The sequence below is a fragment of the Equus asinus genome, chromosome 25 (genome assembly GCF_041296235.1).
Source record: "Equus asinus isolate D_3611 breed Donkey chromosome 25, EquAss-T2T_v2, whole genome shotgun sequence".
Classification (NCBI taxonomy): domain Eukaryota; kingdom Metazoa; phylum Chordata; class Mammalia; order Perissodactyla; family Equidae; genus Equus; species Equus asinus.
This window is the reverse complement of record NC_091814.1, coordinates 12956951-12977637: the sequence shown is the minus strand read 5'-3', so window position 1 is coordinate 12977637 and position 20687 is coordinate 12956951. Positions and strand designations below refer to the sequence as shown.

Here is a 20687-nt window from a genome sequence, read left to right as displayed (position 1 = left end):
TTCAATTCTTCCTATATTTTAGCTTCCATCTTTTATTAAACATTTTATATACAATTATTTTATATTTTGTATCTTATCATTCCAATAGTTTAAGTCTTTAGGGGTTTGTTTCTATCAAATCTCACTCAGAGTGTTTTATTTCCCTGTGTTTGGTAATTCTCTTTTATTGTGAGCTTATATTTTGTTGAATTTTATCTGCAGGAATTCAGAGAGCCTAGTCAGAAAAAGCTTTCTCTCAAAACACATTTGCATTTGCTCTGGCAGAGTCAGCAGTGGTACTGACCTTGGTCCAATTTAGCATCGTTCTCAGAGGGCTCTTCCACTTCTCTGTGTGGGCCAAAGGTTTTAGTCTCCCATTAGGGCTAATATGGGCATTTGCCTTTGGGGCAACCTCACCTTTTCTGTTTGCTCACAGCTCACTGCTCCTGTTTCAGCTGACTCTTCACTTGCGTAAGTGAGAACAGATGCTCAGAAAGCTCCTTTATTTTTTATTTTATTATTATTTTATTGATTGATTGCTCAGGAAGATTTGCCCTGAGCTAACCTCTGTGCCAATCTTCCTCTATTTTATATGTGGGTTGCCACTATCACATGGCCACCAATCAGTGGTGTAGGTCTGTGCCTGGGAACCAAACTCGGGCTGCTCAAGTAGAGCATGCCAAACTTAACCACTAGGCCACGGGGTCGGCGCCCTCTTACTTTTTAGTATACCCAGTAATGCATTAAAAATTATGCTTGTAACCTTCCATAGAGAAGAATTCCAAATAACTTACATAGATACTGCCCCATCAAGGACGTGGAACTCCCCACTCCTTAAGTGTGTACTGTGCAGTGACTTCTTTCCGAAGTGTACACTACGATAAGGTGGAAAGAAAGAGTAACTTCACAGTGAAGAAACCTGACAAACACTGCCTCAGCCAGGTGATCAAGGTTAGCATCATCAGTGATAAGTCACGTTGGTAGGATACCTTGACATGATGTGACAAGAATGGCACTTTACCTGTGTTCTTCTCCCCAAGAATTTATAACCCCAGCTAATTATGAAAAAAAATCAGACAAATCCATATTGAGGGATATTCTACAAAATACCTCATCAATACTCTTCAAAACTGTTAAAGTCTAAAGGAGCCTAAAGAGACATGATGACTAAATGTAATGTGGAAAGTTGGAAGGGATCCTGGGACAGATAAAGACATTAGGCAAAAACTAAGGAAATCCATAAATAAAGTATGGACTCTAGTTAATAGTTATGTATCAATATTGGTTCACTAGTTGTAACAAATGTACCATACTAATGTTTAAGATGTTAACAACAGGGGAAACTGGGTTCAGGCTCCAGGAGAACTCTCTATACTATTTTTGCAACTTTTCTGTAAATCTAAAGCTATTCTGGTTTTTGGAGTATGTGTGTGAGGATGATTGGCCCTGAGCTAACATCTGTTGCCAATATTCCTCTTTTTGCCTGAGGAAGACTGTTGCTGAGGTAACATCTGTGCCAATCTTCCCCCATTTTATGTGAGATGCCTCCATAGCATGGCTGGATGAGCAGTGCTAGGTCTGCACCTGGGATTCTGAACCTGTGAACCCTGGGCTGCCGAAGCGTAGCATGTGAACTTAACCACTATGCCACCGGGCTGGTCCCTAAAGCTATTCTAAAATTAAAAGTTTACTTTAAAAAATGTTTGTTGCAATTTCTCAGGATTTAGTTGTATTTTTAGTGGAAAGATCTGGCAACATATCTAGTCTGTCGTATCACCAGAAACAGAAGTCATCCCATCCACCCTTCTGCTCAATACAATCATGCTCCTTCCCAGAATCACGCTCCATTGAAACTCCTCTGGCAAACTCTCTTCCCTTCATTTCTGAGAAATCACTTTGCTCTGATCCTCTCCTCTATCTAGGACACCCTTTCTTCTGCTAACCCCTGAAACTCCAGGTTCTTTCACTGGCCCTGTTCTCTTCTCACTTAAAACACCATCCCTTCAAGTGCTTATCCATTAACTACTACCAATATGCTTACAATTCCCAAGACTACATTTCTAGTCCAAAGCTCCCTCCGAAATACAATATAGTGGTTATTAATATATTTCTGAAGTCAGTCAAACCTACTTTCAAAACCCAGCCTTTATTTACAACTGCATGACCCTTTCCTCATCTATACAATGGGACACTAATAGTACCTACCTATTCATGATTGTTTCCAAGATTACATGACATAATCACGTACAATTCCTAGGATAGCATCAAGTACATAACTGTTAATAAATATTAGCCAGTATTAGGATTGTAAGTACTATCTAAATGGCTAATTATCTACTAAATAACTCTTCTCAAATGCCCTCCAGACACTCCAACTCAGTATGCTCAAACTTGCTTTCATCATCTATTTTTTCCTCCCAAATTCCCTGTCACCCAAGACAGAATCCATCTTCTAAGCTTTCCTATAACTTCATCGCCAACATCCAATTGGTCAGCAAGTTCTGTCAAATTCTTTTTAAATACCTCTTAGATCTTTTTGTCCTCTCCACCACTAGATTAATTCAAATCTTTGTCAACTGGTTAGATTATTATAATGGCCTCCTAACACTTCCCCAAAATGTTATTATTTATTTTCAGTAACTGTAATATCAGTTTCAGGAATTACAGTTTACTGTGCTATTTTATAGACCAAAATACAATATTTTTGGTGGCAGAGCATAAAAGCAAATTCAGTCATCTTTCTTGGTTCCTTGTCTCTTCCCTACCTACTCACCCACCCCCACCATTCCACTCACTTTCACCAAACTCCTTCCCCTATTTACTACTATTTACCACCCAGCTCAGGAAACTCTCCTGAGTTACTTCCCTCTATCGTCACCTCCCACTTACAGGGTGAGTCTGCACCTGATGGAAAGAACCCTCCACAACAAAGGATCTTTGCTTGGGGAAAGAAAGGATTTAGACCTTCATTAAGACAATCTTTCCCAAGTAGGCCAAGGAAAAAAATCAAAATATCAGCAATTTTGAATTACTGAACAGAGACAGATGGTTCTGAAGGCACTGTCAGAGAAGGAAAATGCGGCAAGAAGATAATGAAGCCCAACCCAATCAGCTACATCACACATGGCAATTATAATGGTGCCTGAGGCAAAAAGACCAAAGTAAAGGGAAGCAGCAAAGCCAGGACAGCTGATGACTTATATTAGAAGGATAATCTATGTTTAATATTTATGTTTCATAAATTCACATTTTTTCTTGATGTTCTAGAATATGATAATTTGGAAAATATGAAATATATTAAATATCTGGCCTCACTGATTTGATTTCAATTTTTGAATTCTTAAAGCTTTGAATAGGGGCCTGCCCAGTGGTGCAGCGGTTAACTGTGCACATTCTGCTTCGGTGGCCCGGGGTTCGCCGGTTCGGATCCCGGCTGCGGACATGGCACCGCTTGGCAAGCCATGCTGTGGTAGGCGTCCCACATATAAAGCAGAGGAAGATGGGCACAGATGTTAGCTCAGGGCCAGGCTTCCTCAGCAAAAAGAGGAAGATTTGCAGCAGTTAGCTCAGGGCTAATCTTCCAAAAATAAATAAATTAATTAATTAAATTAAAGCTTTGAATAAAACCTAGAATTAAACTAATACCAGTATTACAAAAAATAACTTTGGCCCAGTGTTACAATCACTATCTACTGCAGCTTTTGTGCTTATTTGTAGTTCATTTCAGTTTCTTTTTAACATACTTTATCCCCTTATATCTTAAAAATTATGCCTTTTATTCCTTCTCTTTGTCTTTTCCATCCTCACTTGTCTATGTGCACCTCTGGCTGTCACTCTCTGCTACCGTTTTGCTTTTTTTTTTTTGAGGAAGATTAGCCCTGAGCTAACTGCTGCCAATCCTCCTCTTTTTGCTGAGGAAGATGGGCCCTGAGCAAACATCCTTCCCCTCTGCCTCTACTTTATACGTGGGATGCCTACCACAGCATGGCTTTTGCCAAACGGTGCCATGTCCACAGCTGGGATCCAAACCGTCAAACCCCGGGCCACGGAGAAGCAGAATGCGCACACTTAACCGCTGCGCCAGTGGGCCAGCCCCTCTGCTACTGATTCTTTTACACTTTTGATTATATTTGGGATGCCTTCCTTTACCTGCTTCACAGCTTTTTTGAACTGTCTCCTCCATGAAGCCTGCCTTACCACACAGAAGTATAAATTGGTTCTTTCTGTTCTTCAACTGGGAGTTTCCTAGAAAACTTCCATAAGAAAGCTTCCCAAAGCATGTTCCATGGAATACTAATCACGTGAGATGGCTAGAAAAGAAAGGGATTCCATGGTCAAATAAGTTGGGAAATGCTGAATATCCTATCTCCCACTCCTCTTGGAAATTCATGAAGCATTTTATTAAAGGTACTGAAGTCCAGTAGCATGAAACGAGGTTTAACTTTAATTTGGTAGTTCCTAAACTAAACATCATCACTTTTTGGGAAATGCTGTGGTACACATTTATATTGCTATTTTTGTTCATGGCTATGTTTTGGTTGGTTTGTGTTTTTTTTTGGAGGAAGACTAGCCCTGAGCTAACATCTGCCAATCCTCATCTTTTTCTGCTGAGGAAGACTGGCCCTGAGCTAACATCCGTGCCCATTTTCCTCTATTTTTTTGGTATATGTGGGATGCCTACGACAGCATGGCTTGCCAAGCAGTGCCATGTCTGCACCCGGGATTCGAACTGGCAAACCCTGGGCCGCCAAAGCAGAACGTGCGCACTTAACTGCTGAGCCACCAGGCCAGCCCCCATTGCTATGTTTTACTTTCTTTGCATCTTAACCACATTTGTCAGTTTATACATATGCACTGCACATGGCAATTTGAGAAAGCTAAGAGGAGAGAAAATGACTTCCTAAAGTAGTTGATACTAAGGACAGCACATACGTGTAAGGATGTCCTTATAAATGGATTTCAAAAGCTCTTCAGGGGCTGGTCCCGTGGCCGAGTGGTTAAGTTCGCGCGCTCTGCTGCAGGCGGCCCAGTGTTTCGTTGGTTCGAATCCTGGACGCGGACATGGCACTGCTCATCAAACCACGCTGAGGCAGCGTCCCACATGCCACAACTAGAAGGACCCACAATGAAGAATATACAACTATGTACCGGGGGGCTTTAGGGAGAAAAAGGAATAAAATAAAAAATCTTAAAAAAAAAAAAAAAACCCAGCAACACTAAAGATACTGCTGTCCCTCTGAAATCTTTCCCTTGAGATGCATTTCATATTAGCACGATAGCTATAAAAACATACGAAAGATTCTGAAATTCTACGAATTTCTGGAACTGCAAGATGTTGTTATATGAATAATAGATACTCGAAATAATCAAAATAGGTAAAGTTTCCAAATTAACAGGTTCTCCAGGCATTCACAAATATTAATAAAAGGGACTAAAAATCCATGTTTATTCCTTTGGATTATTAACCTTAAAATTTCACCTACGGTATGCGGGAAGAAGAATTGGAAGAATTCAAAACTTAAGCAGACAGGCCTGCATGAAACATGGTGTAATAAAATGTATACATACCATAACTGCATTTAAAAATGACAACAGTTACCATTTGCTTAGCTTTCTAAATGTCAGGTAGCTTGCAAAGCACTTTACAGAATTACCTTTTTTTTTTTTTTAAAGATTTTACTTTTCCTTCTTCGCCCCAAAGCTCCCCGGTACATAGCTGTATATTTTCAGCTGTGGGTCCTTCTAGTTGTAGTATGTAGGATGCCGCCTCAGCGTGCCCTGACGAGCGGTGCCATGTCCATGCCCAGGATCTGAACCAGTGAAACCCTGGGCAACCCAAGCGAAGCGCACAAACTTAACCATTCAGCCTCCGGGCCGGTCCCTAGAATTATCTTTTATTTAATACCACCAACAGTCATATAAGGTGGGTTATACTATTATTATTCGCATTTAAAGGCTTTAAGATGTTAAGTAGCAACTATAATGCCTCTTGGAGTCCAAAGCCCATGTTCTTTGCCAATTAATCACTAGACAAATACTATATATCCCCCTACATACGTAGATCTAACAAAACTGGGTATAACCTCTTTAGCAGCAATTCTCAAAGTGTTGTCTGGGCTCCGAGTTAAGAAAAATTCATTAATTAAGCACTTTCTATGTTCCACACCATCTTCAATATGCTCGTGGATAAAGCAAATTCCTTGCAGTCATGGGCTTACACTCTATTTGGGGATGGGGAGTAACATGAATCTCAGGAAATAAGCAAATAAATAAGATAGTATCTAATAATGAGAAGAACTATGAAGAAAATAAAATAGGGTGATATGATAAGAGAATGCTGGGCAGGAGGGAAACGGGGTGAGTTCTTTGACTAGGACGATAAGGGGGTCAATCTCTAAGGAGATGACATTTGAGCTAAGACCTGAAAGACAAGGACATCAAGGCAACTTCTTCATATAAAGTGGCAGTTTACAAAATGGTAGTGATAATATAAATGATAGTGTACTTTTACGTCCTTAGTAAGCAAAATAAAAAGTTGACAAACTTATGGTCTCACAAAGTAAAAAGTAATAACAATTAAATGGTTGATAAAATAAAGTCTGGAAACTACTCGGCAACATGGAGTATTAAAATGAGAGACAACGGATGTGTTCCTTGTAGAAACTTGATAAAGGTCATTCTATATTACAAAGCAATGGTTCTCAAATCTTTTGGTTTCAGTATCCCTTTACATTAAAAATTGAGTTTTCGTTTATGTGGGTTATATCTTCACTATTTAGTGTATCAGAAATTAAAGCTGGGAATTTAAAATTTCTATTAATTCATTAAAAACAATAATAAAACCATTAGAGTTAATAGGTTATACACATTTTTATTAAAAAATAACTGTATTTTGCATAACCAAAAAATTTAGTGAGGAGAGGAGCACTGTTTTACATTTTTGAAAGTCTATTTAATGTCTGGCTTAATAGAAGACAGCTAGGTTCTCATATCTGCTTCTATATTCAATTTATTGCTATATATGAATTAATGAATTGTTTTCAACTCTGCAGTTCAGTGAAATCATCAAAACAGACAGGCACACGAACTCAGAGAAACAGGGTAGAACGTAGCTGCCAGTGGCTAGGGAGTAGGGGAAAAGGGGAGATGTTGATCAAAGGATACAAACTTCCAGTTATAAAATGAGTAAGTTCTGGGGATCTAACATACAAGCATCATGACTATAATTAACAATATGGTATTATTTACTTGAAAGGTGCTAAGAGAGTAGTTCTTAAACGTTCTCACAACAACAAAAAAGTAATTATGTGAGGTGACGGAAGTGTTAACTAACCTTATTGTGATAATCATTTTGCAATATATACATGTATCAAATCATCATGTTGTACACCTTAAATTTATACAATGTTATATGTCAATCATCTCAATAAAGCTGGAAAAAAACTGACAGGCACAAGGCTGTTTGGGAACCATTATAGTAATTACTCCACACTGCCTATGGAACACTACAAAATACCAAAAAACTTTGAAAGAAGTGGGAAGCAATCTAGCACAATGGTAGAGTGTAGACTCGGGAGTCAAGACTGCTTAGATTTGAATCCTGGCTCTACTGTTTACTAGCTCTGTACCTTGAACAATTTATTCTACCTCACTGATCCTACAAGTACTTCTCTTATTATAATTTAGAACGTTTTCTTTATTATTTTGCCTGTCATGAGTATAGCTAATCTTTATATATGTCACTAATAGACTTAGTAATAAAAATATACAGTACTAACCTCGTAAATTGTTACATTAAGTGAGATCACACGATAAGAACTCAGCAAATGTTAGCTATTTATTACTAAATCTATTAGTGATATATTTATGAAGTTAACTACATTAATGACTGGAAATTTAATAAAGAACATTGTTAAATAATAACAAAGTACTTGTAAGCAACTCAGACTTTGAATCCATTGTATTTCTTTTCTTTCTTCCACTCACTCTCACCTTCTGCCTATATAAAACAAAAAACAAAACAAAATTAAGCTTATGCTTAGCCACCGTGAAACCAGGTATGGTTTCCTTTTCCTATGCTATAAATGCTCTGACAATTTCCTCAAAATAATCAATTAACTTCTGTGAGTCTCAGTTTATAGATTTTTTTTTTTGAGGAAGATTAGCCCTGAGCTAACTACTGCCAATCCTCCTCTTTTCGCTGAGGAAGACTGGCCCTGAGCGAACATCCATACCCATCTTCCTCTACTTTATACGTAGGACGCCTGCCACAGCATGGCTTTTGCCAAGCAGTGCCATGTCCGCTCCCAGGATCCAAACCAGTGAACCCCGGGCTGCCAGGAAACGGAACATGCGAACTTAACCACTGTGCCACTGGGCCAGCCCCGGTCAGTTTATAGATTTTTTAAGTGGGGATAACTCATATCTTGCAGAGCTGATGTTGGGATTACAGGTAATACCTGTATGATACCTAGGAAGTGTGCTCAGTGAATGACATCTTCACTCTAACAAAAAAGTGATACCTCTTCTAAACTGTTATAGCATATAAAAACTCATACTATCATACTTCACAGAATCAGTTATTTTTGTTCAATTCTTATCTTTGTTACTAAATGTTAAATTCCTTATAATTCCAAGTCTCTCAGCACCCAATAGAGAGATTTACATACAGCAAGCACTCAATATTTCTAAATTCATTTTCTGAATTCTGTATCTTTGGATATAGGAACACACAATAAAAGAAATTTTAATAACTTAAGTAATACTGATTGCCTCCTGGACACAGAGATCATCATTTTAAAATAATGCATTATGCTATAGTATTAAAACTATCATGACAGTAAAGGGAACACAAAAACAGCAGAGGATCCATTCTGGTCTTTTTAAAGTTAAAAATGGTAAATTATAATTCCTAACATTAAAAGATCTTTCCCCGTCTAACAGTGCAACTTTTACTAGAAGGTAATAAAGAAATTCTCTCTGCTAGTGGGGACCAAAGAACCACAGAGTGAAACTAATCACTAGAAAGTGAAGTGGAGGAAGAGAGAGTGAGAAGGAAAGATAAAATTTAAACCAAAGATAAAATTCACAACCAAAATTTAAACCCAGCATACTAAACATTTCATTTCTTTCATCAAAGAACCTCTATTTCAATGTTTCTCTCAAAGAGAAAAAAAAAGATACTTTAAAAAAAACTATCTTTATCTTAGCAAGAAAAACTTCAATATTCTAAAGCACAGATGGAATTGCTGCCTTTTTCCAAAAGGAGTAACTAGGTTCTACTACTTTCTCTACAAGATGTGCATTTCTCCAGTGTTCTATAATTAAAATCTGTAGGGGGCAGTGGAATTTGAAAGCACTACAAAACACCAACTACTTTTTGTTTCCTTGAAAAATAGACGAGAAACTCAGTCAAGCTGGTTTGTACAAGAGTGTTAAGTTTTTGAGGAATTTTTACTAGGGTCTCTGAGCTCCTTCTACACTCTACGGGATGGATAGTGAAATCATATTTTACATACTGCTTCAAATCCACCAAGGGCCATGTATATAATACCACCCTTCTGCATTTGAGAGACAAAACAGCTAAATGAAGAACACAGCAACTGCCTGTAGAGTCTCAGAATACAGGTAAAAAGGCTCATTTAGTATACACCATTACAATAATTATACATTATAATTTAGTTCCATGTTTTGAAACATTGTCAGGAAACATGGAAAATTTTATCCACATCTCTATGAACCCAGGGCAGTGGAATGAGGAAAAGGTGACCCAGGCATTCAAAGGGGAGAGGACAGATTATGCACTAATTTTACAATCGGGAATTATAACAGATCTTTGCGTAACTAATCCAGATGTGCCATTAAGCCTAAAGCAAGAGTAGAAACATTCACGAAGTCAAAACAAATTCATTACTTCTTTGGGAGCTGAGATAAAGTTTATCTTGAAACTCAAAAAGAACCAAAGCCAGGAACACATTAGACCAAGTAAGGAAAAAGGGGTGTCTACAATGCTGGAATGCCCCAGAACCTTCTCTCTGGACCTCTTCTTTATCTACACTTATTACCCTATCTTACTACACTTCCCTATCTACACTTAATCCCTGATAGATCTCTTCCAGCCTCTGGCTCTAAAGACAATCTACACACTAAAACATCCTGTGGGGACTGTCGCACAACTGTGTGAATATACTAAAACAATTAAATTGTACACTATAAATGAGTGAAGTTTACATTTGTAAATTCTATCTTAATAAAGACTTTTTAAAAGTAGACAACCCAAACCTAACATATTCAAAAGTAAATTTCTGATCTTCCTCCCCAAATCTTACAGCCTTCCTCATATCAATAAAAGCCAACTCTTTCTAGTGACTCACACAAAAACCAGAGTGATTCTTGATTACTCTCCTCTCTCATCCCATGTTTCAATCCATCTAGAAATCTGGTTGGATCTACCTTCAAAACAGATCCGTAATTAAATTACTTCTTAACACTTCCTCTGGCCACAACCTGATCCAAACCTCCAACATCTTAGCCCAGGATTACTACAATAGCCAATTAACTGGTATCCCTGTCAGTGCAGCAACCAGAACGACTTTTTTTTTTTTTTAAAGGAAGATTAGCCCTGAGCTAACAACCATGCCCATCCGCCTCTACTTTATATGTGGGATGCCTCTCACAGCATGGCTTGATAAGCAGTGCGTAGGTCCACACCCGGGATCCAAACTGACAAACTCCAGGCTACCAAAGCGGAAAATGCGAACTTAATTGCTGTGCCACCAGGCCAGCCGCTCAGAATGACCTTTTAAAAACATAAATCAGTTCACATCACTCCTCTGCTCAAATGGCTCCCCATTTCATTCAGGATATTACAATGCCTATAAAACTCTTTGTGATCTGCCCTCTCAACCTTAACCCAGCATGATCTCTCAGTTCATCTGCTAATCCTCATTTTTAACTCCTACTTTCCAACCACAAAAGTTTTCTTGCTGTCCTTAAGGTCACCAGGCACACTCTACCCTCAAGACCTTTGTATTTCTCCCCTCACACTCCCGTATCTATAGTGCCTAATACCTCACATCCCTGCTCAAACGTCACTTTTTCAGTGAGGCCTTCCCTTACCATCTAATTTAAAACTGCAAGCTCCCATAACACTCTGTATCCTCCTGCCCTGCTTTATATTTCTCTGTAGCACTTCTTATATTTTTACCTTCGAATATATTTAATATTTTACTTATTTTGTCATTTGTCTCCCCTTACTAGAGTATAAGCTCTGTGAGGGCAAATGTTTTTTCTCCATTTTATTCACCTGCTGTAACCCCAGTGCCTGGCACAGTAGGTTTTCAATAAATATTTGTTAAAAGAACTGAATGTAAACTAGGGACTAATAAGCAAAATTCATTTTGGAACTCGAAGTTAGAATCTGTATCTAGTTCACCTGTATTACTCATTTGTATACATATGATATATAATCAAAAAGCTTTATGCGGGGCCAGCCCAGTGGTGCAGCGGTTAAGTGTGCACATTCCGCTTCAGTGGCCCGGGGTTCACCAGTTCGGATCCCAGCTGTGGACATGGTACCGCCTGGCAAGCCACACTGTGGCAGGCATCCCACATATAAAGTAGAGGAAGATGGGCACAGATGTTAGGTCAGGGCCAGTCTTCCTCAGCAAAAAGAGGAGGACTGGCAGCAGATGTTAGCTCAGGGCTAATCTTCCTCCAAAAAAAAAAAAAATTAGGAGGGACAAATGAAGTAAAGAAATGATAATCTGGTCAAATTGTACATCAGGTCCATGTAAGAGCCTTATCTTGAACGTGCCAACAACCACACCTACCATTTCTTTTCCCTAAATTATAAAGGTTCCCTTCTGATAAGCAGAAATTAAAAGAATTCAGTTCTTGATGAACTATTTCACAGAATTATGTTAGCAAATATCTACTCATTGCTTACTACTGTGTGCCAAACATCGTTCTAGTTGCTTGGGGATACAGCAGCAAAGAAGACATAGCCCTGTCATCTGGTGGGAGAAGACAGACAATAAACATACAAACAAATAAATACAGTAATTTCACATACTGAAAATAAAGTGATGTGATAGAAAGCAACTGAAGGGACCACTTGAAATAAGGTCATTAGGGAAGGACTTTCTGAGGAGGTAATATGTGAGCTTGGATCTAAATGATAAGACAAGATTGGAAGAAGCCTGAGGCACAGCAGACAGGGCGATTGGTGTAGGAACTTGTAGACCATAGTAAAGAAGCTTAGACCTTAAGCTTTTTCCAATGGGATACCACGACTTCAAAGCACAGGAATGACATCTGTTTATGTTATGGAAAGATAACTTTAAAAAATGATGGCAATGAATGCTTCAGTCAAACAAATTCAAAGTCTGAATAAAATCAGTAGAACCCACCCATGGAGTATATCTTCAGGAAGCCTACTTGCCTTCTCTAAATTAGTTCCTTCAAAGTGAACAAAAGTCTCTAATATCTCTGGAAGAGCTTAACAGAGTTACTTAAATTCACACTGAGGTCTAAATATAAATTACTAAATCACGGATGCAAGAAGGAAAAAGAGAAGCCAAAGGGGCATCAAGAAAATGGACAGAGGGCCTGGCCCCGGGGCCGAGGGGTTAAGTTCGCGCGCTCCGCTTCAGAGGCCCAGGGTTTCACCCGTTGGAATCCTGGGCGTGGACATGGCACCGCTCATAAGGCCACATTGAGGCAGCGTCCCACACGCCACAACTAGAATAACCCACAACTAGGATATACAGCTATGTACTTTGGGGGATTTGGGGAGAAAAAGCAGAAAAGAAAAAAAAAAAAGAAAGAAAATGGACATAAAAAAGACTGGGAATGCCAAAGACATCTACTTCACTAAAGCTGACTTAGAAACCAAACTCAAACTAAAGTAATATTAACTGTAAAGAAATACAAAATTAAATGAAAATGAGGCCCAAGCATAAACTGTTTTCATTGTGCCCTTCGCCACTCTCCTGAATATTTCTTTCAAAAGACTTTATTTATAGTAAGATAGACAATATTCATTAAAGGTAAATACAAAATCACTACAAACTACCCTTAACCATTCTAGAAAGTTAAGTTCCATTCAACTAGGAAAAAAATTTTTCAGGTTTTTAGAAAGCCAAAAGCATTTAACTATATAAGCTATAGATAGTGCACTTCAAATGAAGTATTGTCTTCCTAGAGCAATCATGTTTTTGCTCTTAAGATATCAACAAGGGAAATAAGCTCAGGCACAATATCAACAACAACAGAGGCAGAAAAATTCTGGCTCCAACACATCTCATTATTGCTGACTGAAAAAACAAAATATTGTAATTGTCATTTGTAATGCCACAAGGCAGGGATGGGGACTAACTTATTCATGCAAATGATGTAACCATACAGTTAAAGCACCAGAGCCCAAAGGTAGGAAATGTTAAATGCTCACATAATTTAGTAAAAATGTTTTAAAACAAAAGGAGAATATGCCCTCAGGCTCACATGAGCACTGCTTGCTACCACTGGTGTACCAAGTACATGAAAGAATAATCTTGAAAACATTATTTTACAAAGTTAAATGTGGCCCTTGTTATCTGATATGGTGGAGTCAAATCCTAACTCCACCACTTCACTGTGTAACCTTAAGCAACTTAACATTTCTGAGCCTTAGTTTGCCCATCTGTAAATCAATGATTTAAAACATCCACTACTAGGGGTTATTTTAAGGTATAATGCAACAGACGTATTGCAAATGACAATAGAGGGCTGGACACACAGCAGATACTTAATATGTGAGACTTTGATGATGACTGTTACCACACTTCATATTGTATGTTCTAATTTTACCTCTTGGAAAGAAAGTAACTTCAATCTGCTGTTAGTAAATACAAGTAATCCCGTTTTGGTTCTACAACCCTTTCAGCAAATATTATTCAAAGAGCCACAAAACACCTGTCCCAACAGTAACTTGGTACACAAATGGTTTGAAGCTTGGAGTCCATGATTTGGCAGGTTTTACCCATCTGTTTCCTAAAAGGTAAACACAAATCAAAACACTACAGGGGCAATGGCAGAAGTGGAATAAGAATAATAAGTGGGTAATGGGTCTCACTGGCGACATGCCATAGACAGGAAGCAACAAAAGACCTAAAATTCAAATAGATATATATGGATTTAGGGCTAACCTCTTCTCAGCGGGAAGCAACAGTGACTTCTCCACACTTCCTCCTAAAAGATTTGAAATCTTTTGCCAACAATTCATGCTTCCTGACAGTTTAATAGACCTCTTTTTTGCAGTATAGCAGCAAAGTGGAAAAAACTCCCCATGAAAACAAAAAAGCAATAACTAGGCAAAAAAGTACTACACGTATACTCAAAAAGCACATTTCTTGATTTCCTGTTTTGATCACCTATGAAACCAAACTCAATTATTTAAAAAGGTACTTCAAGCGATTAAAAAGTAACCGGATTTGTTTTACAATTTAAGATATTAGTGATGATACAGACTACAGTTGTTTCCGGTCAGTATCAAGAAGGCTGGATTTTATTGCAGCTAACACAGGTACAGGGAAACCCCCCAGGTGGTCGCCTCAGCTCTGTATGGAGCTCATGTTACTTCTTAACATTCATCCAGGTAAGGCCCTTATTACACATCACAAGTTTCAGGTCAGTGAAAAATAAAGCAGTCCAACATATTCCAGCGAAAGAGGTGGACTACTACTGCTTAAACCATAACCTGGCTATCATCAGGAAAACCAGGGATCTTTAACACGTCAAGGCCTATAAGAAATAAACGGACGCGACAATTAACGTGAAGGTTCAGTAAAGTCAACAGCACCTTACAAGGTTGTGAAATGAAATAATACGTAAACCTCCATCGATCTGGGCCCAATGGCCCAAGGTCACACCAAGTCAGCGGCTAAAGAATTCAAGAAATAATGAACCTCCTGCAGTTCAGGGCAACCCTGGCTACAAATGGAGTCTGGGTTTGGGAACACTCGAGCCAAAGCTTTAATGGGAACAACCCCAACCGAATGCAGTGGCTCCGTGGGAAAACACCAAACGTTTCGGGCAATATTTCCTTCCATTTCCCCAGTCTTCCCTTCCCTAGTCACCCCCAACACTCACATCTCCGGAGCCACTTCATCCAATGGTAGACGATGGTAGTGTGGTGTTTCTTGTTCTCTATACACCAAGACGACAAGCCTTGAATAGATTCCATGGTGTTAGTTACCGACTGGAATTTTCGATCCAACGAGGACTCCAGAGCCCCTGCCGAAGACGCCGACGAGGAGGAGGCCTTAGTGCTGCCTCCGCCGCCGCCAGCCGCCATCTTCCCGGTTTGCACAAGCGCTGCTGCTCCTCTGGCGGCCGCGGCGGCGGCGGCGGCGGCGGGAGCGGGCAAAACAATCACTGCGAGTGCGTGAAAGCCGTAGGTGGGGAGGGAGGCCAGGGGGTGGGGTGGTGCACGCGCTCGGCTCTTCTGGAGGGAGGACTGGACGGCCAGCAGCTGGGCACGCCGGCGGCTCCTACACGCTGCAAGGAGGGGCTGCGCGTTTCGAACGTTTATCAGAATTGTTCTAAGGGGTCGTGTTTAAACCAGTCAGTAATCACAGCAGAAAGACGCAAAAAACAGGTCCTGCAAAGCCTCTCAAAATGCCTGGCCGCGAAACTAATGGTTTTATATTCTTCGGCTCTCAACGCTAAGGCCCTTCCCCACTCCTATTCCCACTTACTCCTGTAAGGGCGGGCGTTAATATCTTAAATGTAATACTACCCGACTGCCCCTTCAGTTGCAGAAATCTTTCTCTCGCCTTTAGATCCTCTAGTACAGAGAAGGCCCAAAGCTACCTAGTCAGGATTTTTTTTGCAACGCAACAGCAGCAAAGGGACGGCAACAGCATCGCGCACGCGCTGCGTGGCCCCGCCCCCCCCGCTTCCTTCTCAACCTAGAAAGCAGAGGGAGGCGTGATGGCGGGGCGATCCGGCCAATCAGGGGAGAAGAATGAGAAGCGCGCGCAGGAGCCCGCAAGCCCGAAGGGCCAAGGAGGCGCTTTGATTATTTGTGCGCCTGCGCAGTAGACCAGAGTGTAGCGGGTAAGGAAGAAAAACGGGGAGGGAAGGGTGAGGGAGTTGGTCAAACTAAGGAGAGGTTGGGGGAGGGGCTTCACCGCTCCGCCCCGCCTTTTGCTTCCTAGCGAGGGCTTTCTCTTGAGGCTGTGCAGCTCACACAACAGGGCCAGGAAACTCCCACCGCTCAACGGACACTGTTACTCTCTGGCGGCTGCAGCCGCTGCCTCCGCCGCCGCTGCTAAGTCCTCGAGAGCCCGACGCGCGACCAAGTGGCTGGCAGCCATCTTGCAGTGTCTTACAGGATGCGCATGCGCCAGCTCCTGCTAGCCATTCACTACGCAGACTCCCAGACCGAACAATATTTTACACTCCCCTTGGACGATACCACTCACAGCCGCTTGACTATTTGGATTATAGGAAGAGGAAGTAAATGAAGTGAAACGAAAAATTTCCCTGTAAAATTTTCGAGACGAGGAAACAATAAAAGGCAAGTTGTGATGTCATCTTCACCAGTGGTGATTTAATCTGACAATTGCATAATATAGTTTACAAGAGCTTTCGCTATTACATTGATTAGCACAACCTAGATTAACCATTCCATCGTATCTGCCTATGCAAATCCTCTGGGCAGATTTGGAGGCTCCTGTGTTCCACTGAACACATCCAATTACGTATTGTATTTTAATTCTCTTACGTCTCCCCAGTAGACTCACGTTTCTTGATGCAGGGAACCTGTTTTATCAAGCTCATATCTAGTATTCATTAATTCAACAAAAAAGTTGCTGAACGTCTTGTGCCAAATACTGTTCTAGATGTTGGGAAATAGCGACCAAAACGGACAAAAATTCCTTCTTTCTGGGGCGTAGTGGCAGGAGACCATAAACAAATATATGTAAGAGAGTTAGAGGTTCTATGGAGAAGTATGAAGCAGGGTAAAGGAGAGAGTGGGTATGGTGTGTGATCCTGTATGGGAATGCGAATGGTGGTTTGGTGATCCAGGAAGGCTTCTGGAAGGAAGTGACACTTGATCTGAATGTTGAGAACCACGTAACCAAGTGGATATCGGGGAGGGGGGGAAGAACATGCTGGCAGAAGGAACAGCAACTGCAAAAACCCTAAAACAGGAAGGTCTTGACATATTAGAGTAAGAACAAGGAAGCCAGTGTGGCACTAAGAGAGGGACAAGTGGTAGAATATGAGGTCTGAGAGGTGAAGGGAGAGTCTGAGTAGGGCCTTGCAAGCCCCTGTAAGGACTCTGGCTTTTAACCCTGAGATGGGGAGCCCTTTTAAGCAGAGAGGTTACGTGGTGATCTTTTTAAAAGATCACATTGGTTGCTATGTTAAAAATAGACTTCAGAGCCACCAGTTAAGGAGGCTTTTGGAACAACCCAGATGAGGAAATGATGGTGGCTTTTTCAAAGTGGTAGCAAAAAAGATAATGAGAAATGGTGTCAGATCCTGGATATATTTTGAAAGTAGAGCTAAAAGGTTTGCTCATGGCTTTAAGGAAAGTATGAGAAAAATGAGTAAAGTATGACACCAAGGTTTTTGTTGTTGTTGTTGTTGTTTGAGGAAGATTAGCCCTGAGCTAACTACTGCCAGTCCTCCTCTTTTTTGCTGAGGAAGCCTGGCCCTGAGCTAACATCCAAACCCATCTTCCTCTACTTTTATATGTGGGATGCCTACCACAGCATGGTGTGCCAAGCGGTGCCATGTCCACACCCAGGATTTGAACTGGCGAACCCTGGGCCGCTGAGAAGCAGAACACGCGAACTTAACCGCTGCACCACCAGGCTGGCCCCAACACACCAAGGTTTTTGACCTGAGCAATTAGAACAGTGTTTCCCTGCCTTTTTTTCATTATCATTGCCCCTAAAGATACTTTTTAGATTTTTTTTCCTAATCCCCCCAACCCTCATGAAATTTTATTTTATTTTATTTTTTGGTGAGCTACCATCTGTTGCCAATCTTCCTCTTTTTTTTTGTTTTTGCTTTAAGAAGATTATCCCTGAGCTAACATCTGTGCCCATCTTCTTCTATTTTGTATGTGGGATGCTGCCGTAGCATGGCTTGATGAGCAGTGTGTAGGTCCACGTCTGGGATCCGAACACAACAACCCACTGCCGCAGGAACAGAGCGTGCAAACTTAACCCCTATGCCACTGGGCTGGCCCCATGAAATTTTAATGCCACAGATATACTGTATATCTATTTACATACTCGTATGTATATCTGTGCTTTATACAACAGAAAGCATGAAGTTTACTCTTTTTATTCAATGCAGAATTAAGAATGACTAAAATCTTTAAGTTAAAAATTAAAATTTTTAGGGGCCGGCCTGGTGGCATAGTGATTAAGTTTGCATGCCCTGCTTTTGTGGCCTGGGGTTCACAGGTTCAGATCCTGGGCATGGACTTACACACTGCTCATCAAGCCATGCTGTGGCAGCATCCCACATACAAAACAGAGGAAGGTTGCCACAGATGTTCGCTCAGGGCCACTTTTCCTCAAGCAAAAAAGAGGGAGATTAGCAACAGGTGTTTGCTCAGGGCCAATTTTCCTCATAAAAAAAATTAAAAATTTAAAAACTATTAATATTTAACAACTTTATAATTGTATTTGCTGAGTAAACTTTAATGTATTTATTTATATAAATAGTAATTTATCATATTATATATGCAAATTAGCAATTTATATATAAGTACATAACAATGTAATCATTGTTTTAAAATGCATCCAAAACTGTTATATTTCCAGCAAAAGTAAAATAATTGAAAAAATTAAATTTCTTAAAAACTTTTAGTGAACTTTTAACTTTTTTTTTTTTTTCCTGAGGAAGAATAGCCCTGAGCTAACTACTGCCAATGCTCCTCTTTTCGCTGAGGAAGACTGGCCCTGAGCTAACATCCATGCCCATCTTCCTCAGCTTTATATGTGGGACGCCTACCACAGCATGGCTTTTTGCCAAGCAGTGCCATGTCCGCACCCGGGATCTGAACCGGTGAACCCTGGGCTGCTGGGAATCAGAACGTGTGAACTTAACCGCTGCACCACTGGGCCAGCCCCTGAACTTTTTTTTTTTTTTTTTTTATATTTTCACCCCCTGAACTTTTAACTTTTATTCGACATAAGAAAATTGCTAGCCACTTGATATTCAGATATTGTTGACATCTTTTCTTCTCAGCATTTGACATAGTTAATGATGAATTCAATAACTTTTCTAGAATAAAATATAAACTATTTTTATTTGCTTCTTAAAGCCCAAGTCATATGCAGAAGCACTGAGAATCAATTACACAAGGCAGTACATGACAGCCAATAGTCATGTGTAGGCCAATTCCTGTGTTAGGACTTTAAAATAGGGCAATCGAGGGAGAGAGTTCTCCAAACACAGCCATCTATTTCTCATAGTTCTGTAGCACTGACCTCGCATGCATTTTGTGTGTCTCCCAGGAACTCAATGTCATTGCTGCTTGTGTCATACCCTAGAATGAGAGAAATTAAATAATAAGAAATGAAATTTTGTTAGGTACAGTTGAGCTTTGGAGGGTCACAAACTATTGTGATATCTAAGATTTTTCCATCCCCCAAGAGCCAATTTTTTCCCCTGTGGGATGATATTGCCCCCATTGAGAATGCTTGAATTAGAAGAATGGAATTGCCATTTTCTCAGATGGACCAGGAGAGGTAAGGGGGAGTAGTAGTGCAGTGAGAAATGAGTAGGAATCAGGATTTCAGTTATGGACATCTTGAGTTTAAGATATCAGACACATAAATGGCACTGTGTGTGTGTGTGTGTGTGTGTATGACATATATAAGTCTGAAGTTCATGAGAGAGGTCTAGGCAGGAAATATCAATTTAAAAATTGTCAGTATATAGATGATCTTTAAAGCCAAGACATGAATGAGATTGCCCAGCAAGTGGGTGTAGATAGAAAGTAAGTCCAAGAGAGAATAATGTTCTGAAAGCCAAGTAATGAAAGTTTGTCAAGGAGAGAGTAATCCATTGTGTTAGGTGTTGCTGTGTAGGTTGCATAAGATGAGGACTGAGATGATTATGAGATTTGGCAACACTGTGATCATTGGTGTTCTTGACAAGCGTTGTTTCCAGGAAGTGAAGTGATTGGAGAGGGTTCTAGAGAGAATGGGAGAAGTGGAGATGTCGCATATAGATAACTCTTTCAAGAAATAAAATGGGGGCCAGCCCGGTGGCACAGCGGTTAAGTTCGCATGTTCCGCTTTGGCGGCCCAGGGTTCACCGGTTCAGATCCTTGGTGCAGACATGGCACCGCTTGGCAAGCCATGCTGTGGCAGGTGTCCCACATAGAAAGGAGAGGAAGATGGGCACGGATGTTAGCTCAGGGCCAGTCTTCCTCAGCAAAAAGAGGAGGATTGACAGCAGCAGTTAGCTGAGGGCTAATCTTCCTCGAAAAAATAAATAAATAAAATGGGAGCAGAGAAATGGAGCTGAAGCTGGAGAGAAATGTGGGTTCAAGGGGGTCATTTCTTTTTCCAAGACAGGAAATAATTGTAGCTGATGCAAATGATACATTGTGAGGGAAATACTGATACAGGAATAGAGATGGGACAATTACTAGATTGATTTCCTCCAGAAAGTGGGAGAGGATAGGTTCA

General features: G+C 40.4%; 1 protein-coding gene across 8 annotated transcripts in view; it reads right to left on the bottom strand.

Moving 5' to 3' along the window:
• Positions 1–20687, bottom strand: part of RPRD2 (regulation of nuclear pre-mRNA domain containing 2) — a 95915-nt gene that overhangs the window by 73435 nt on the left and 1793 nt on the right. For 6 of the 8 annotated variants that reach the window (XM_014865380.3, XM_014865381.3, XM_044758527.2 and 3 more), the window contains exon 1: positions 15109–15912. In XM_014865380.3, coding sequence (XP_014720866.1) covers positions 15109–15313 — 205 coding nt within the window. In that variant the 5' untranslated portion in view covers positions 15314–15912. Of the gene's footprint in view, positions 1–15108; positions 15913–16151; positions 16274–19478; positions 19538–20687 lie in introns of those variants that run through there. The other 2 variants (XM_070496836.1, XM_044758524.2) reach the window with 2 other exon arrangements.